Source organism: Ostrinia nubilalis, chromosome 18 (assembly GCF_963855985.1).
Source record: "Ostrinia nubilalis chromosome 18, ilOstNubi1.1, whole genome shotgun sequence".
NCBI classification, from domain to species: domain Eukaryota; kingdom Metazoa; phylum Arthropoda; class Insecta; order Lepidoptera; family Crambidae; genus Ostrinia; species Ostrinia nubilalis.
The window spans coordinates 2,577,392-2,591,605 of NC_087105.1; the positions used below are offsets into that span (position 1 = coordinate 2,577,392).

Genomic DNA, 14,214 nt, shown 5'->3' on the forward strand with positions numbered 1-14,214 from the left:
GATGAATTTTGATTTTTTTAGAATTTGAGAAAATCTAGTAAAATCGCTCTTCTCATCACAATATGCTACAAGAACGTGACCAACAAGGATAGGCGCCAAAAGCGCCGATAAATTGCGTCATCCAGCACTCCTGTTTTGTTTGGAATTCCTTTCTCGTCTAATGGTGTCCTTATGGCTGACTACGGGGACTTTTATTCCTTGTGACAGTCTTAAGGGAAAATCTCTTGATTTTTCTTTTTCGGGACAAAGATTTTGAAGAAAGTCGTGCGGATTTTCGGTATTTCAGTAAAATGAATAGTTGTCAAATTGGATATGGTCATCATTATCTTTCAAAATAAAAGTAGCCTATGCTCATCAAAAATAATGGAGGATTCTAATGGTGAAAGAATTTTTCATATTGGATCTTTCCTCTTTGTAATACTACTAGTTTAGTTATAAAGGTACCTACTCGAAACGGTGGGCTTTCACTTAAAAAAAATATCAATTTCATAAAATACCGAACAGAATATCACTGCGGCTATAACCATGATAAATGCGGTTACAGATTCTGGAAGTGAACGATAAATTATTTCGCAGCATAACATTAATAATCGCTTTGAATTACGAACAGTAAGGCCGTGCTCCTTTATCGAGTGCTTCGTTGTTTACACGCTTTTGTTTTAAACCACAACAGATTATGTGGAAAATCCTTAAAGTCTTTTGTAGTCGTAATTTTTCTTTCCACGCCTCAATGTTACATAAATGACTGTCAAGGTGAAAAAATAGTTATAGCACAAGCAATTATACCTAAGTAGCTATAACAAGTCATGGAACAATTTTAATACATAGGTAAATTATACTTATTAATTGCCTACATAATTATTATCTTACGTTGTATTTCATAATTATAATGTAATAGACTCTTCTACAAATGTCTAATATCATAGTCATCACCTTTTAATGATCATGATCATCCATTTAAAGTGTACTACATAAGTAGGTATAAGAGAAACCTTTGATACCCAACCTACCTCTAAATAACTTTCAAGGTAAACCCAACGCAGACAGAACAGCCTTTAAATGAGAAATGACCTACACCTACAGTAGGTACCTACACCCTAACACAATACCCTCGGCAATTAACTGCCTCACTGGTGCCATCTGTCTGTAGAACAATAAAACTGTCGGGCACAGTTCCACGCATCCTGGGACTTTCGAACTCGGTGCGACAGTTCTGCTAACTTCGCTGTCGATTCTTTGTAAGAAAAAGGGACGTGCTGTGGAAGGCGGACTTTGAAACTTTTAGTTTACAATGTAGTTTTAGAGACACTGATGTTTTCTTTAAATCCATAGGTCATAACTAATTATATCATCATCAGTTCATTTAGTCTCCACTGCAGAAGGACGTCTCTCTCTAATTTGCTAGAAGCAAAAGGGAAGAATTTACCTACACTCTTCACTGTCAGTCAAGTCAGACTTGGAGCCTGATGTTCGCATATTTCTCCCCTATCGCACCTAAAAGAGGTGGTGGTCTTATTTTACTTTGCTGAAACCACACGACAAAATTATTATGTATTTTATATTACTTTGTCTGTAATGTCGTTAGTTCTGCGATAAAACCGCGTCAAACACTATAGCAATAAAACTAAAGTAAGTACGGCCTACTAGCAGCGATACAAAAGGTCGATACGACTGTCGAGTTGACAATATATTCTGTCTCTTCCCATCTTGTGTATTTGTCGTAATGTCTCGTTCTCCCGCCAAAATATGTCAAATTCAGACGGGTTCACCCATGACATTGGGTTTGTTTACACACTTGGTATCGCTTCTCGTTGGCCGTACTTTAAGCATTCAAATCCTGTAGTAATTTTAAAACACACCTTTACTTTTTCGTTCCTACAGGGGTAAACATAACCCTGGTAAGAATACTCTTGACTTTACTTACTCAGCCAAATGTCAATAAAATCATTTATTCTTTATGTAATTATTCGTGAGTTCCTATTATTAAACTGTATTGTTTAGTTTAGAATTATCTAATTCTGACACAGTGACCCAGGAAATATCAAAACAAATTCGTTGCTTACCTAAACTTGGTATCCGTTTGTATTGACTCTATGATAATAATTATCTTCATTTGTTTAATGGTAGACGAAATAATAAGTTATTAATCAAATATGCCTAACTATAATGATAATGATATTAATAAAGCTGTGGCGAGTTAATCTCCGATCCCCAGATGTCCCGGAATTATTATTTTTTCCTTTGACCAAGAAGGTACTTATTTGCAAGCACTTGCATGAGGGGTTATTTGGTTTGTTCATGATAGTTTGAGGGCCTGCTACCTTCACCACTCACACCAATGTTGCTGCCCTCGCTATCTTTTGGTGACCTATTTAAAATAACCGCGATGTACCTAAGCAGCAGCCACCACTTGTTATTATTGTTATCAAGGGAGGCATTTGATGTCATTATTATCAATATTCCAGCAGTTAGACCAAAATCTGCGTGAGCAAAGCCGCTAGCAGTAGCTAGTCTAAAACAATTCGCCCAAAACCCACAAGCCACCAATGGCGTTAGCACTTTGACCAAAACAGCGAACATTGGACAATGACCACAAATCACCAAACAAATATACGGGCGAAGTTGGTAATTGGACTCATTCTTCGTATTAAATCACCCTCAGGGCTGCCGCAAGTGGGCTGAAGAATTCGCGAGTAATGGACAGGCGGCGACGCATTATCAATTTAGAGGGGTTAGTGGACTCTACATTGTATATACGTCACCACGTCTTGGCAAACGTGGCGTTAGGACGCCAGTCTGCTAGATGGACAGATGACTCAAGAAGATTATGGATATCTAGCTGGATGAATAAAGAGGGAGATCGTGCTTTGCTGCGTTCCTTGAGAGGCTTACGGTATATTTTATATCCGCAATGGAATGTTAGGCTCAAATGAAGTTTACAAATTATGTCTAACTGTCGACATTGGTTTTAATAATAACTTAATTTTTGTATTTTATGCTCTTGACTTAGAAGTTCTAGGTTTGATTCCCACGTGGGAATGGCTTAGTTAGAGCAAAATCACTGCGTTTGTTTTTCAGTATATTGTAGACTTTACCTACATATTCTCTCAAAAGTCTTACGGTCGAAAAAGAACTGATTAGGTACTGGAAGATGCCAGGTGGGATCTAACATTGACATAATGCAGAGATCGACTTAACATTTCCAATGCTAAAATTATTTTTATTGCTAAGTATTGTACGTATTATTGTTTCGTAGCACCCCTAATAGCCTTTGGATTGCGGGAATCGTTTAACGCATTTTGCCGCGTGCCCGCCGGCAAGTAATGTTATTGTCCAAAAAATTGTGTATATCGCACTTCCCAAGGTCGGTATTGACATTAGAAGGCGATTTACCGCTCAATTCCACTAATCGTTTGAACTGATGTCTTAATAAAGATAAGAGTGTTAATTAAAGAATGCATTAAAAGATGAGCATCATCAGGGTTTTTTTGTTTTTTTTTTGTTAGAGAGTGTTATTGGAGTACATGCAATGGTAGTAGTGGAGTACTCCAATAGGCTAGTTTCCTAAAAAAATTTTTTTAGTCCGTCATGTTTAATATCAAAAAATATTGGACACATAATATGTTTTTATTTGTCAATCTAACAAATAATTAATAATTCTATGGGCGACGGTAATCACTTACCATCAGGTGATCCGTTTGCTCGTTTGCCTCCTATCACATAAAAAAAAAAAAAAAAAAAAAAAAAATAATTACATAGTTATGGTGCGTTGAAGTTCCGCACGACGTCACAACGTGCGGCACTTTTAAGAGGTGTTTCCAAGTTTGTGGAGTCTGGTCATCGCAGGGACAGCGGTCATCTGCGACGATATGGAAACGATGTAGGTATTCCTTAAGATAACCGTGGTTGGTTAAGACCTGGGTGGTGGCAAAGTCCGGTCGGACGATCTTTATAAACATCATCAGGGTTTAACATTAGGTTAATTAGGATTTACCTTTAGGTGAAGTGCTTAACTCAAGTCTGTGCCTGGGGTATGGGAGCGACACGGGAGGGGTGATTTTGACATACTATGACGTGACAGAGCATACAAATCTGAAGTCTCGCTGACATTTAACGTAACAATAACACTCTCCCGTGCCGCTACTATACCACATACTGAATGAGTTATGCGCTAGACCTAGCTGTATCAACGTCAAATAGTAATGGAAAATAGGTAGAAACTAAGAAATAAGTGGTAAGTGTAAGTGAAACCCGTACATTTTGGCCAAACATTACTAATCCGCGAGCACAAGTCGAAAATGCTTAAAAAAGTTAGCCGAAACGAAACAAAGTTGCTTGATTAAATTAAGTTGGTAAATCAGTTAGCCCGCTCGCTTCGCCACCAGAATTTTTATGCAGTTTTAAATTATGAGTGTTGGAAAGCGAATAGAATTTAAAAACAAGCACCAGAGATAAATAAAACACGTTTTAGTAGTCCAGAGTAGACCCGACTCCACGCCTTGGTCCAACTTAGTTGAGTTTTGAAAAACTCTTTCAACTCAAAGGTTTCGAGTTCAGTTCTTAGTAGGGGCAAACCTGGAACACAAAAGCACTGTGTATTTGTTCACGGTTTAATGAGAACATCAGTGCAAACTTGATTCAAACTTACCCTTATCCAAAAAATAAATAAGAATCCGTACTCCGAATGGCACGTTTAGCCGTGTCCAGAAGCAAAGGCGGTTCAAAACGTAGACCTAATACAATAAATACCTACTTACTTTATATTATAAATTTTAGCTTTGTACCTCTTTATCACACTTTCAACTAAATAGTTGCTTCCAGCAGGATTCGAACCGGTGTCGTCCGAACCAAAAGAAACAAACATAAGTGATTATCTGGTACGAGAAGAAAATAATGCCATTTACATAAACAATACGCATCATTAAACAAATTAGGTACATTCACTGGCTATAAATAGGTATAGTTAATTGTCACAGTAATAAATAACCACGTTCAAATGTTATCGCGGGTCAGTCAGTTTGTGTTCTCGCTCGTCTGAGAGACGGTGTTTAATTGTGTTTCTAATTAAGTGTTAATATGGATTTGGAAAGACAACCGTTACTGCAGAGGAATACTGACGTTAGGTGTAGGAGATCCAGGTACGTTGAGAGTTTAAAAAAAATTACTTAAAAAGTAATGGAAGAAAGTAGATCAGGGTATGGGTGATAAGTGGTTATGCGACTTGGAAATTCTTTTGTTTTGTTCTTTTCTCATTATTCCGGAGTGTAGTGGTTAAATAGCTAGATTCTCTTAATCACACTAGATTGGGTTTTGGGATCTAGGTTCGATTCCTAGGTGGGACACATAAACTGTTTATAATATAATACACATATAAAAAACAACCCTAAGTAATCTTTCTTTTCATTAAAATCTGTCCTGTAGTTTTTGCGTGAAAGTCACAAACATCCAGCTCCAAATTTTCGCGTTTACTTGTAACATGTGTATGAATAAAAAAATGTTAAGAGCCATTTTACATTTTCGTGCGAATTTCTAAGATTTTGGAAGCATGAATTACTATCTTAAGCAACACCCAGATATTATTGAATAACTGCGAAAGATAGGTCAATCCTTAGTGTTGACCATTAATGAAACGGATTTACTAAAACTCTTTTGCTTAATTCTCAGTGCCCCATCTCCCACAACCATTTTACGGAAAAATTGCCGCAGACTCAATTTCAAAGTCCTGTATCTATTATTTATGCTCATATAATAAGCTTAAAAATATATAGTAATCATTGGACATATATTCTTGTTGTCCATTAATGAAATGGATTCTTGAATTTCACTACCATTATTGAGTAAAATTTAAAAATAATTTGGCAAATTTGAAGATTAACGTCACATTTTGATCGTGGTTTTTGGTTTAAAAACACAGCAATAACTGCAATAAAAGTATCCCAAAATAAAGAATATGCATTGTAGAATAGATTTCTACAGTTATTGTTTAAATATTAGTAACCACTTTGTGAAAATATTGATGTGAATATCAGTATAAATTACAATACGCAAGCCGACATCGATTAGTATGGCGCGAGCGCCCGTCAAGGCAGGACCTGTGTCACTTTTCCCGCCATGACGTTTACGTGCGTTCGTGTCGTGAAACGGTGATTTATACGGCGACCAAATACATTTGATACTATGCCGAGAGGTCCCTGTTTCAAGTCGGCCGTTTGGTGTAGTGGTTCGAAACGGACTAATATGCCGAGAGGTCCCGGGTTCGATTCCCGGCCGAGCAGAAACTGAAAGGATGAATTTTTTTGACGGGTCTGGGTGTAACTATGTATATTATGTATGTATTTATTTTAATAAATAAATTATTAAAAAAAAGTATGTAAGTGGTATACTTATCTGTTACGGTTAATGTGATAAATTGAAAATTATGAATTATCGCTGGTTATTATGAATAATAACCGACAGGCGAGGTAAAAGTGATAAATTAATCACATTTATCAGTGATTATTTTATCATGTAATCTTAATACTAACAAATATCATAAAAGAGAACACCGGCTCGTGTACAGCGCTCATGTACAGCCTCACATTTTGAACGTTTTGATATCATTTATTAATATAATTTGGCATAGTGAGTTTGGACTGTTTTTTGCGTTACGTTACTTTCCCATAATGCCTATAAAACATTGTTTTGATTTAAAGTGAAAAATAAGTTAAGGAGCGGCGGGGGTGGCCCTTTTTAGATTTATACACACATAAATGATTTCATATTAATCAGATTTACCAAATCATGAGGTAATTATTCATAATAACCGGCGATTATTCATAATTTTCACATTTATCATATTTACCGTAACATTCATATTTTATGCATAATTAATTTATTAACTTCTAAAATATATTTTATATCCTATTAATAGATGAAGTGCTTCGTATTTTAATAAAATTATTACCTGACTAGGTTAAAAAGGTGTAGAATGTTATTTTGGAGATAACTTGCTTCTATAGAGAGAGATGCTAGCTAAGTAATGCGCTGAGTTCGAAACTCAGTGTCGCATTAGAAATTCACACACACAAAGAAATCAAAATATGTGCTCATTATCCACTCTGGTATTAGTATTTAACGTTCGAATAATCTTTAGTACTATGCAAGCAATGTAAACTGTTTACATTATGACGTCGCTGCTGTCATCATTGCTTTCACAAGCAATATGTTCTGTTTTTGGGCATATTGTTGCGACACCGGCTCAAGGCTCAAGGGGGCGGCTCTTGTCACATCTCCCTTAAGTTTCTGTGATATGTGCTTGCTTTGAAATTGATGTCAATTAAATATTCCTTAGAGCTTTTGATTTAAATTATTTTTTTATTTTGACACGTGTTTGAAAAATCAAGGTCAGATTGCAAGAAAACGTAACATTGCAACTCGCAATGTCTCAACATTGATGAGGAGATTCCATTGTAAAGTCTGTATTCGTTCCTAGGATTCCCCTAATACCATCAAATTAAAGAGAATTCAAGAGAGTGCAGTTTCCCATCTCATGCTTAGGGGCCACGGTTTAAAATAGCGTGGTTGCATAGAGCCTACAACGGGCAACCACGTGCGCTGCTCATACTAATTTTCGATACAAAAGCAAGTGTTGGCGCCCTCACGAGTTTTAGCGGAGTGCCATATGGTAGCGGGAGTAGACTTAAGGGAAATCTATGCTTCTCCGACGGCCAGTTGTATGTAGCATGCTCCAGAGTATGCGCACAATTCTGGTCAACGCTAGGGATGGATAAGTGTCGCTGTCGCTGGCGACAGGGTCTTCTTGTTCAGGGTTCATGGCGTAGGTCTCAGGCAAAATGAAATCCACTCGTAGAAATTAATAAACTCAGTGTATTCACGAGAATAATTACACACAGCACTAGAGTCGTATCGGAACTGAGTGAACCAGCGGTTTTGCGATAGGAACGTCCGACCCGAGTGATAGTTGAACACAGACTGCCTAGTACTGCTGTGCTGTACTGTAAAGTTTCATCAAAATCTGTTCAGTAGTTTTTGCGTGAAAGAGTAACAAACATCCAGACATTCAAACTTTCGTATTTATACTATTAGTAAGACTAGTAAGAAGTAAGATAGTTAGATGAAATATTTTAGTTATTTGTTTAATAATAATTATTATTATTTATTTATTTATTTCTTAGCTCTGTCTGATAATGGATCTGGAGGAGTTGCAATGGCCACCTCCATTGCAACTCCGTAACAAAACAATAGAACCCCATGGAGTTTGGGCTTGTGTGATTCGCCTTGACGAATACTTCGTCCCTAAATGATATCCAGGGTCCGATGATAGAGCTGTAAGAGGGCATTTTTTTTTCACTATGTGACTGTCTTTATTTTGTACTTAATATATATTTTACATATTATACCTATTCGTGTTTCATTATTATTAATCGAAATATAAAAATTTTTGAAAGATTACATAAACTCTATTAAAATTTTAAATTATCAAGTTTTAATACCTTATTCTACCTTAATATTAATAACTTATATCAAGTCTTAATACGGTCACGGCTCAAGATTTTTTTGTCCATTTCGGCGTTCTTTTTACTCTTTTTACGTTGCGTTGACAGTTTGTACCTAAATTCGCGCGGAACTTTTTTGTGAAATGGCTCTTAATCACACCTACGTCGTAACTACGAGTACATTAGGTATCCTTGGACCATGGCTCATTGATTCATGACCAGTATTAATTACACCGTAACGAAATTAAAGGTGAATGGCATGCCTATAATCTAGACATGCGATCGATATTAAATTGACGAGAAATATTACAAGGACTAGGATTTGCTGACTATCCTGCCTACCTTATCGAAATCTTGGTACCTTTTCTTCTGTCGGGAAATGCCATAGATAGGCCGATGGTGACGGCCAGTTGATTCTGTGACTCTCACAAGTGTGGGACATGGGAAAATCCTACACACATAACCGGACAATGTCCTATGTATCCAATGAAACGGAGCCGCGAGCTATTGTCCTATTGGCCATTTGTTCACGGCTACGTATCAGACCTTTATTACGGTCATAGCACACTTATCAATCCGGAAAGGGATCAACGCCGTATCGCCTTTTGCAAGGTGAGACGTTTACGTTACGGTGCGGATAAGTGTGCGTTGTAGTACGGAGTTTCTTGTTGAATACTGACCGCCTCGAGTTGATATGGTCACGATCCGTTTCCGGGTTGATAAGTGTGCTTCGTCCTTTATTGTGTTTAGCAGATAATGATAACAAAAGAAAGAAAGGTAGCAGGAAGGCGCTGGACGCAGGCCGCTACCAACCGGGCAGCATGGAAAGCATTGAGGGAAGCCTATGTTCAGCAGAGGACGTCCTATGGCTGAGATGATGATGATGATGATGACAAAACGACAAAACCTTCTGACCCACCGCACTACCAAACCACACTACCAGTAGTGTCGTGGGGAATATTTTTTCCCTTCTGCACTACCAAGCCAGTAGTGTCGTGGGTAACATACATCTTCATTCCCATCGACACTACTACCATAACTAAATGTAAAATTTGTAAAATTTTAGATTATTTTGTAATAAATTATGTTTATATGCAACCCTAACCTCTGTGAAAATTTGCAGTTTGACGGAATTCACTGAAAATAAATTATTACCTACCTAAAAGGGCTTATACCTATATAACTTTGCGTGAAAGAAAAACAAAAATTAAATTATTTTTACCCGACTACGGCAAAGCAAAAGGAGGGTTATGATTTTGACAGGCTATGTATGTATGTATGTTCATCTGTTCCCTCGTAACTTCTAAACTACTTATCAGAATTCGACAAATAATAATAAATAAAATAATAAAAAATAAAAACGTTTATTTGAACCAAAAGTTACATTATGCATGTATTACTATGCAAAAGTTACAAAAAGTGGCATGATAATCGGGGGTCCCATGACTACTAAACTAGGTTACAACCTGTATCTTAGTAGCCAGTGATTCCTCAACTAAGATTTAAATACAATGACTTGAAATGACGTAATCATTAGAAGCGTCTTAATTGTCCGCTGGTTATAGGCTATATGGGGTTTCACAACAATCTAATGTGGCGCCCTCTAGCGGACAAACCATACAGAGTAAAAAAATAAAGTTAAGATAAATATGCCGTGTTTGGTATCATTTGAAAGCGTTTTACTTGTACATTAACCGTAACATGTACATAAGCCCTTTTAGGTAATATTTTATTTTCAGGAAATTCCGTCAAACTGCAAAATTGCACAGAGGTTTAATAGGGTTGCATATAAACATAATTTATTACAAAACAATCCAAAATTTTACAAATTTTACATTTAGTTATGGTAGTAGTGTCGATGGGAATGAAGATGTATGGCCCTTAAAAATTACCCACGACACTACTGGCGTGGTAGTGTAGAAGGGAAAAAATATTCCCCACGACACTACTGGTAGTGTGGTTTGGTAGTGCGGTGGGTCAGAAGGGAACAAAACGTTTCATTCATTAGATCAACAAACTAAAATCCATCTTTTATTCCAGGCCGCTAACATACGAAGAGATACTGGATTCGCACAACGACGTATCCTGGCGCCGCGCGCGTTTCTGCATAATCCTTATGTTCTGGGCCATATTGGCTATGTTCCTATCCATCATCGCGTGCATCCTAGTCACAGCTAAGTGCCGGCCGTATGACATAGACACGGGTTTGATGCCGTCCGTGCCACCTGTGCACATCTCTTTCGCTCCTTTGGTGGCGAGCGGGAGAGCGCTATACAACGACGCTACGTATGCTGCGTGAAGGAGTTATATAGTCTGGTCCGTGAGCACGTAGAATTTTGTCCAATGACCCCTAGCTACCCATCCTTATCGCTCGCGCGTAATTATGTTGCTATCGCGCTCGCACACTCACTGCGGGTGCCAGTCGCATAGTCGCGACAGCAATATAATTACGCGCGAGCGATAAGGATGGGTAGCTAGGGGTCATTGGACAAAATTCTACGTGCTCACGGAGCGGGCTTTAGATAGGCTTAACTCAGTCAGTGCCTGAAGTAAGAGAGCGAGAAGGGACTATTCCCACCTCTCGTTCCCACCACTGCAACTCCTGTGTAGCCAGGATCTACAGCTTGACCGCCATAAAAACCCAACCAATGAAGGTCAAGTTTGTCCCGGGGAAAGTGAGAGAGCGGGAAGGGAGGGGTGACATTGACATATTGTGACGTGACAGGTCATACTAATCTGAATTCTCAATGACGTTTGACCCTCCCTTTCCCATCAGGCATTTACTGAGTTATGTACTAGCCCTATATTTTTTATATGTATGGGAAAATCTTACCATACATTTTGGTGTTTCATACATAAAAAATAAAAATCAGTGTTATAAGATATGTGTATTCCTACTATGTATAAGTTCTTTTTTAAAATGTATACCTACTTTGTATTTTAAGGAAAATGTTAAATCAGACGTGTATGTTATCAATTGAATAGATTGTACGAATAGCCTGAAGCTAGTTCAAGTTTATGTATAGGTTATCTAATATTATGTAACATTATGTACCTACTATAGTTTTAAGTCCAACCTTTAGGCATATGTAACAAAAAGACTGATAAATTAAAATAAATCGATTCATTTAATCAATTGTTTAATTCGATCAATATTTTCGTATATTCATACAAAAATATACATAACATTAATTCGTGTGTACAAAATTAACAAGTATTCATTAGTATTCATATAAAACATAAAAACGTTGTACTATTATAGTATTACATCTTTCATAGCACATTATTAATGGTATAACCAAGAAAGAATAAAAATTATACGTTATGGAAGACATCTTATAAACGTAAGAATTGCTCATAATGCAAATCATTAGTGCATTTATACTAGTGCAAAAGGCTTACTTATGTAATGGCTACTTAAGCTCAATTTTTGTCCACAAAAATATCCTAGTACCTATTAATCTCAATGTTTCCATTTAATGGAAATTTTAGCATTCCAGCAATATTTCTTACTTCAGCACACGCCATTATTATTTGTACTGAATTAAAAAGGCATCTTAAACTACAAAAACAAAGCTGGCAAGTTGAACTTATTCTTTCTTGATTTACTACCATTTGCTTAAATTACACAACACTTTTAATACTGTACTGTGTGACAGTGACGGTAGTAACAAATTTTTTCTCATAATCTCTTAGGTCAATTAATTAAAACATATAAAACAATAGTTATAAGACCGTCATTTTATAACATTTTATTAAAACACATCAACACATTATTAAATGCATATTTCATTTATTTGCATTAATTACATTTAAAAATTAACGTTGGGATAAGTATTTTGGTATCCAACTTTTTGAATCACTCATAACTTAAAATTAACGCTAAAAATTAAAAATAAAAACAACGGCAAGGCATGGCCAGAAATGCGTTCTTCAGAAAAAAATATGACAGAGAGAGCTTGTTTAATATTAAAAATATAACAAGGAAATTGGTATCGTACAATTTCTATTGTAACTTCATAATTATGCACTTTTTTTTCGTATTTCTGGTTCAGCCTTTATTGTATTTAATTAAAATTGACTCGAGAAAGACATACAAAATGTATTGTTGTTATTATTAGTAAATTAGCCTACATAAAGAGTCTGGTATAGAATACAACGCGTACAAATGCGTTTCATCTGGCGACCGATTCTGATTGTTTTGCTTGGCGAGTGTTGCCAATTCTTTTAGCGCTTCTTCTAGAATATTCTGGCGTTTGGAGAAGCTGAAAAAAGAATACCAAGTCAGTTAAAAATGGCGGTTTAAAATTCCAGAATATAGAACACTCCGGAGCATTCGGGAGCACTTCGTTTCAGTTTCTAGACAATGTTTTATTATTATGCTGCATAGTAGCGATATAATGGTAGTGACTACGCACTGCTAAAGATCGGTTTAAACGAGTTAGGCAGGTCCCCCGCATCTATAGGAGCAGTCAGGTGTGCCGTTAGCATGCGGACGCAATCATGTCAGTATGCTGCATAATAGTGTTATATTGGTCACAAAATGGTCATATACCTGCTAAATACCGATTTATAAGCGTCAGGTAAGTCCCCAGCGTCTAGCGGAGCGGTCAGGTGTGCCGCTAGCATACGATATTATAGGACCTGAATATGCTGTATAAAGGTCATAATAATGGTCACATACCTGCTAAAGACGGGATTAAACGCGTCAGGCTGGTCACCCACGTCTAGAAGAGCGGTCAGGTGTGCCGCTAGCAAGCGGACACATTCTCTTTTGGCTCATGCTGTATAATGGTATTACAGCGTTCTGGTTCAATAATCTGAACAATGGTGTTACAAAGGTCATACAACGGTCACGCACCTGCTAAAGACGGGTTTAAACGCGTCAGGCAGGTCACCCACGTCTAGCGGAGCGGTCAAGTGTGCCGCTAGCATGCGGACGCACGCCGCTTCACACGCTAGATCAATATGCTGTATAATGGTGTTACAATAGTCATATAACAGCTGCATACCTGCTAAAGACCGGTTTAAACGCGTCAGGTAAGTCCCCCGCGTCTAGCGGAGCGGTCAGGTGTGCCGCTAACATGCGGACGCACGCCGCTTCACACGCTAGAGCGAGAACGCTGACTCGTACGCGAGATAGTAACGGCTGGAGGCCCAGCGTTACTAATATTGAGGTTATTTGGGTTGAGATCTGAAATAAGGCAGTTTTATTAGAGCGTAGAAAGCGAGCAGGAAATTATTAAAACTTCTACAGTCGAAAAGAATGGAGAATGGTAAAATATTTGCATAAAATATGTACCTATTATGTGAAAATAAATAAATGAAATGATTATCTTATCTTATCGATGACCTCCCATAGTCTCTGTATATCGTCACAACATCTTGACTATGTCATAGTGTCTGTGACCGAAAGTAAAATTATGGGCCGAATAAAAAAGAAAAATATGGATATTGATACCATTTTCTCGGCTATTGTATGCGAAAACATATAAAGCAAAGAAAATAAATTAAAGCTATTTATCAGATAATGAATAAGTTAAAAAAAAACTGTTTGTTTCCCTAATAAAGTAAAAAAAATAAACATTTTTTTGAACTCAATAACAAAAAGGTAGAGACGACTGCATATCAAGAAACAGCGGCACCTAACGAGTATGTAGAAAAGTCGGTTCGATTCCCGCCTTAGGCAGTTCGATTTTGTTTATTTAAAATTGAGTAT

General features: G+C 37.1%; 1 protein-coding gene across 1 annotated transcript in view; it reads right to left on the reverse strand.

The window, feature by feature from the left end:
* Positions 1–12,032: 12,032 nt before the first annotated feature.
* Positions 12,033–14,214, reverse strand: part of LOC135080804 (eIF-2-alpha kinase GCN2) — a 44,351-nt gene continuing 42,169 nt past the window's right edge. Inside the window, exons 32-33 of the mRNA XM_063975527.1 lie at positions 13,508–13,689; positions 12,033–12,760 (exon numbers count right to left, since the gene is read on the reverse strand). Of these exons, the coding sequence (XP_063831597.1) occupies positions 12,613–12,760; positions 13,508–13,689 (330 nt within the window). The 3' untranslated portion in view covers positions 12,033–12,612. The remainder of the gene's footprint in view (positions 12,761–13,507; positions 13,690–14,214) is intronic.